The 6,130-nt window shown below is 56.6% G+C and overlaps 1 protein-coding gene across 1 annotated transcript in view; it reads left to right on the plus strand.

Moving 5' to 3' along the window:
• Window positions 1-3,775: 3,775 nt before the first annotated feature.
• Window positions 3,776-6,130, plus strand: part of SLC45A1 (solute carrier family 45, member 1) — a 13,715-nt gene continuing 11,360 nt past the window's right edge. The window contains exons 1-3 of the mRNA XM_005874373.2: window positions 3,776-4,372; window positions 5,621-5,713; window positions 6,116-6,127. Of these exons, the coding sequence (XP_005874435.1) occupies window positions 3,976-4,372; window positions 5,621-5,713; window positions 6,116-6,127 (502 nt within the window). The 5' untranslated portion in view covers window positions 3,776-3,975. The remainder of the gene's footprint in view (window positions 4,373-5,620; window positions 5,714-6,115; window positions 6,128-6,130) is intronic.

Consider the following 6,130-nt stretch of genomic DNA (forward strand, 5'->3'; position numbering starts at 1 on the left):
CGGGGCGGGAGCCTGGGCCCCTGGATGACTGCGTGGAGCACCTCACCTGCAGGAACACCCTTTGGACTTCACCTGGGCCAGAAACACACACCTATTGGGCCACACACCTCAGACGCTGAGGTTTAGCCGATACATAGGTCATTTGTGTGCGAGTGTAAAACAGAAAAACATACTGTTATTTTTTTCAAACTACTGTGTTCCTCCCGTTTAGAGAAAAAACAAGATAGAACCAGTCCTCTGGTGGCTCACTCTCCCCACCTGGCCAGGAGCGGCTGCGCCCTCGCCCTCGAGGCTGCACCTGGCGCCTCCACACCCCGCCCTGTGGATGGTGATTTGCAAAGGACCGTCTCTGATCTCCCCCAAGCCCGGCAAACTGGCCCCGCCCCAAAGCCACCTATGACGCTCACCCGCCCTCCCCGCAACCTGCTCTCCTCCCAATGAGCCGCCTCCCTTCACCAGGTGCTCAAGCTCGCCACTTGTTGGCACCTCCCTCCCTCCTTCCCACACCCCCCACCGTCAACCTCTCGCCAAGTCCTGCTGGTGTTTCCTCCTGAATGCCTAGCCAGTTCACCACCTCTGTCCCCCCACCCTCACCCCCATCCTCTCCCACCTGGGCCAGTCCCTAAGCTCCTGCTTGGTGTACCCACCTGGTCCTCCTGCCCCTCCAATCCATTTCCTACCCTCAGCTGCATGATCTTTGCAAAATATGGGTTTAACTAACGTCACCTGCTCTCCCGCATCGACCATTTCTAAGCTTCATCGTGTTCTCACAGAATGACGGCAGCTCCCGAGGCCTGTAGGCCAGGCCCAGTCTGCCCCCAGCCCACCCCCACTCACCGGCCCCTGTGCTCACCAGCCCCTCCTGCTGCCAGCGCTCTGCGCAGCTCAGCCCCTACCTGAGAACCCCTGCCTCCTCTCAACTCCCTTGTCCTCAAGCAACGCCTGCCCCTCCCAACAAGGCACATCCCATTATAACCCTCGCAGCGCCGCATGCCTCCCTCGGAGCACTTTCTGGGGTGTAATTCATGGCAGGGTGTCTAATCGCTTGTGTGTCCTCCACTCAGCCCACCTCACCTCTACCCCAGGGCCTTTGCACCTGCTCCTCCCGCTGCCTGGCATGACGGTCCCCAGGTGTCAGCATGGCCAGCCCCTCACCTCCTCCAACTCTTTCTTCAGGTGTCACCTTCCAGGTGAGGACTCACCAACAACCCTGTTTTACAAAAACCGCGGCGGCACCGCCTCCAGCCCCACGCTGCTGAGCACCCTCTCCGGGGAGCTGCTATCTCCTGGCATCTCACTTATTGATGGAATCTGTGTTTTTATTTTTTATTATTATTTTGTTAACCCTCATCCAAGGATATTTTTTCCATTGATTTTTTTTTCTTAAAGAGAGAGTGGAGGGGAAGGAGAGAGAGAGAGAGAGAGAGAGGAGAGAGAGAGAGAGAGAAACATCGATGTGAGAGAGAGATCAACTGGTTGCTTCCCACAGGCACCCAGACCCAGACGGGGATTGAACCCGCAGGCAGGTGTGTGCCCCTGATCGGGAAGCTCCAACCACTGAGCCACACTGGCTCTTTCATGTGTCTCTTCCTCTCTAGGGTGTCAGGCCCCAGGGGCGGGAACTGTTGTCTGATTTCTCATCGCCCACACCCCAGTCCCTCGAATAGCGACTCGCCCAGTGGCCCTGACGCACCTGTGAAGCGAATAAGTGACTGTGGTAGAATATTCTAGGCAGGGCCGCCTGATCCCTCCTGTCGCGGCCGGGCCCAGGGCACACAGTGCTGTTAGGGATCCACGAAACCAGTTCATTGCTTTTAAAATCAGAAGGAAAAAACGAGACCTCTTAGGCCACGGGAAAATGTTTTAACATAAAGAATCGATATATTCATCTATAAACCAACACGGCCATAAAATACATTTTTACTATTTTTTTAGTAGAGAAGGGCTTGCGGTGGTATGAGCGCCTCCGGCCCTCCACCCCCGGGGAAGTCACAGCGCCTGTTCCGGCCGGGCACTCCCCGCCGCAGGGGCCTGGGAGTCACCTTCCAGCCTCGGTCAGGTTATCACAGCCCCGGGTCTGCCTGTGCGGAGAGTCAGGGCGAGGCTGGAGCAGGAGGAGGCTGCTAGCAGCTGGTTCCCTCCGGAGGCACCGTCCTGGACACTAAGGGTTTGTTTTCCGGCTTCGCAGGGAGTAGAGGCAGGTGCCCACGGAACCAGGGCTCCCAGGGTCAACTGACCCACACGCAGGGGCCACAATTCAGTCATCAGATTGTTAAATTCCTGCCTCAAGCCCACGAGGTATTAACCTTGAGAGTTGGTGGGAGGAAGAGTGTGGAAGGGGTGCGGCCCTGGGTGACCCCGTGGCAGGAAGACTGGTTCCCTATAGAAGAGAAAGACAGGAGGAAAGGAGTCGGCTCGTAGGAGGGTCACTGTGAGCACTCACACTGCATGGGCACGGTGTATCTTTATTAATCGACTCGTGCACCAGTGGGGTCCCTCCGCCTGGCCTGTGGGATCGGCCGAAACCAGCTCTCTGACATCCCCGGGGGGGTCCTGGATTGTGAGAGGGCGCAGCCCAGGCCGAGGGACCCCACCAGTGCACGATTGGGGCCAGGGAAGGACTGTGGAAGGGCTCCAGAGCGTGTCTGGCCTGTCTCGCTCAGTCCTGATCAGCCGGACCCCAGCAGCAAGCTAATCTATCAGTCAGAGCATCTGCCCCCTGGTGGTCAGTGCACATCATAGAGACTGGTTGACCGGTTGACTATCTGCGCCCTGGTAGTCAGTGCATGGCATAGCGAGCGGTTGAGCAGTTTTAGCATATCATTAGTATATTACACTTTGATTTAAAAAATATATTTACACTTAATATCATTAGTATATTACACTTTGACCGACTGGTCAACTGGACACTTAGCATATTAGGCTTTTGTTATATAGGATGTACAAGGGCCTGAGCTAGACCAGGGGAACTCAAACAACGGGGTGAGCTTTAACAAATTCTAAATCCTGATGTGATGGTCACATGTGAATCATATTCGTCACGAAGGACGGCTTGTGCACATAGTTCTTGGGGACACCTGTTCCTGTTGTAGAGGAGAGCATGGAGGTCTGAGGCCACAAGATAAGCCACTTACGGAGGTGAGAGCCGACTGAGTCCATCCCTGTCCTCTGGGGATGGCATCCATCTCTTAGCAGGTCTTCAGGGCCTTGGTGATCAGCTCATCCCTGCCTGATGGCTCCTCTCTCCCCGCACCACCATCGGGCCCACATGTCGCACCTGCGCTGCTTACATGGGTGGTTCCTGTTTAGAAGGGCCTTCCCTCCCCTTCCCCCCAACTCGTGGGCAAGAACGATGCCTCTTTTATCTCTGCAGCCAGTGTCTGCGTACCCCGTACTCGGCTGCATGGGAGCGTGGGTGGGTAGGTGGGTGGAAAGATGGCCGGAAGGATGAATGGGTAGATGAATGAATGGACAGACGGACGGACGGGCGGATGTTTAGAAGGGTAGACGAGTAGATTAGAGCAGCGGTCGCCAACCTTTCGGACCTCATGGACCACCAGTGGTCTGTGGGCCACTGGTTGGCAACCGCTGGACTAGAGGATGGGTAGGCGCATATGAGGATGGGAGGATGGATGGAAGGTTGCGTGGGTGAGTGAGGGGGTGGGAGGGCGGGGGGGTGAGTGGATGATGGGAAGGAGGAGGGATGGGTGAATGTATGTTTATTTGTATGTTTGTCTGGGAGGGGATGGGCAGATGGGTAGGCTAGAGGAAGAGTGGGTGGCTATGTGGACGGATGGACTCCAAGCGTTCCCCACTGTGAACTCAACTTTCCCCGAATGAAAAGGGCAAGTGGGTGCAGTCGGGGTAGCAGAGGGGAGCCCCCGGGAAAGCTGGCCCTCGAAGTGGAGGCGGGTGAGTAACTGCTGGCCTCCGAATGGGCTTTCCCCACAGGAACTGCCAGCGGCCCCCCTCGCGATGATCCCCGCGGCGAGCAGCCCCCCTGCGGGAGAGGCCCTCTTCCCCGCCGTGGCGCCCCAGGACTTCTGGAGGTCCCCGATCTCGGGCTACGCGGGGTCTGCCACCCGGCACATCAGCCACCGGGCCAACAACTTCAAACGACACCCCAGGAGGAGGAAGTGCATTCGCCCCTCCCCGCCCCCGCCCCCCAACACCCCGTGTCCCATCGAGCTGGTGGACTTCGGGGACCTGCACCCCCAGAGGTCCTTCCGGGAGCTGCTCTTCAACGGCTGCATCCTCTTTGGCATCGAGTTCAGCTACGCCATGGAGACGGCCTATGTGACCCCCGTGCTCCTGCAGATGGGCCTCCCGGACCAGCTCTACAGCCTGGTGTGGTTCATCAGCCCCATCCTCGGTGAGCCCGCAGCCCGGCGGGTGCCCCCAATCCTCCCGGTGCCCCTGGAGCCTCCGTGGAAGCAGCTCATGGGTCCCTAGGGGACAAGGGAGGAGCAAGAGCTCAGTCCACACATCAGTCCGGGGCCATAGGAAGCCCAGGCATGGCCGGCCGGCCCCTGTATTTTAGGAAACTTTGTCTAAACCAGTTTATAACCCGGTCGGCGTGGCTCAGTGATTGAGCATCAACCTAAGAATCAAGAGGTCCCGGTTCGATTCCCTGTCAGGACACATGCCCGGGTTGTGGGCTCGATCCCCAGTGTGGGGCATGCAGGAGGCAGCCAATCAATGACTCTCTCTCATCATTGATGTTTCTCTCTCTCTCTCTCTCCCTTTCTTCTCTGAAATCAATAAAAATATATTTTAAAAAATAAACAAATTATATATATATTTTTTTATTTCAGAGAGGAAGGGGGAGGGAGAGAGAGATAGAAGCATCAATGATGAGAGTCATTGATCGGCTGTCTCCTGCACGCCCCCTACTGGGGGTTGAGCCTACAACCCCGGCATGTGCCCTTGACCGGAATCAAACCTGGGACCCTTTACTCCATAGGCTGGTGTTCTATCCACTGAGCCAAACCAGCGAGGGCAAAAATAAATATATATATATTTTTTTAATAATAAAATAAAATAAAAATAAGGGCAAAAATATATATATATATATTTTTTTAATAATAAAATAAAATAAAAATAAACCAGGTTATAGAACAGGGTTTCCATCCCCCACGGACCAGCGCCATCTGGTGCCGAGCTAACACCAGAGAGTCCAAGCCATACAGCTTGACCTGGGTTGGGTCTGGGAGGGCCTGGAAATGCTTGAATTCCCAAGGTCATGGCTGCTTAGAGACTTACAAGGGCCTTACGAGGAAATGAGGGGAGCGGAGTGGTTCCGAGGGTCCGTTTGTCTTTCGTCTCTAGCGCAGCGGTTTATCGCTGACTCCCCACGTCTGAGACCCTGGGGACGTGCGCTCGCAGGTGTGTCAGGAACGGGCAGAGGCTGTGCCCGTGGGGGCCCTGAGCCGCGGGAACGGGCAGAGGCTGTGCCTGTGGGGGCCCTGAGCCGCGGGAACGGGCTGTGTCTGTGGGGGCCTGAGCCGCGGGAACGGGCTGTGTCCGTGGGTCCCTGAGCCGCGGGAACGGGCAGAGGCTGTGTCCATGGGGCCCCTGAGCCGCGGGGACCCCGGCATGACCACCGCCCGTTCTGTTCCAGGATTCCTACTGCAGCCGCTCCTGGGTGCTTGGAGTGACCGATGTACCTCAAGGTTTGGACGGAGGCGCCCTTTCATTCTTGTCCTGGCCATAGGTCTGTTGTTCGGGGATTGAAATTAAAAAAAAGAAAGAAAAGAAAAGAGGCCTCAGTGCTTCTCGTAGGAAAACCTAGGAGTGCTGACCGAAGCCCTTAGCCAGATAACCCCCCTGGCCTGTGGCCGGGCCACCCGCCCTGGCCCGTGGCCTCTGAGAACAGATGGCTTTGGTTATGTGTTTATTTTTAATGAGTTAAGTTCATGTCATTCCTGCTCTACTTGACCATAGAAAACCCCGATCCAAGTTAAAACAAAAACAGAAACTGGTGAGTCTGCAGGTGGCACGGCCAGGGGCTCGGCTGGGACTGTGACTAGAAAGGAATTCCTGGGCCCCGAAGAGTCCGGGTGTCCGTCGCGGGGCCGGTCCGCGTGTCCCGCGGTGACCGTCTCTCTGTCCGCAGGGGCGCTGCTGGGCC

The sequence above is a fragment of the Myotis brandtii genome, unplaced genomic scaffold (genome assembly GCF_000412655.1).
Source record: "Myotis brandtii unplaced genomic scaffold, ASM41265v1 scaffold434, whole genome shotgun sequence".
NCBI lineage: Eukaryota > Metazoa > Chordata > Mammalia > Chiroptera > Vespertilionidae > Myotis > Myotis brandtii.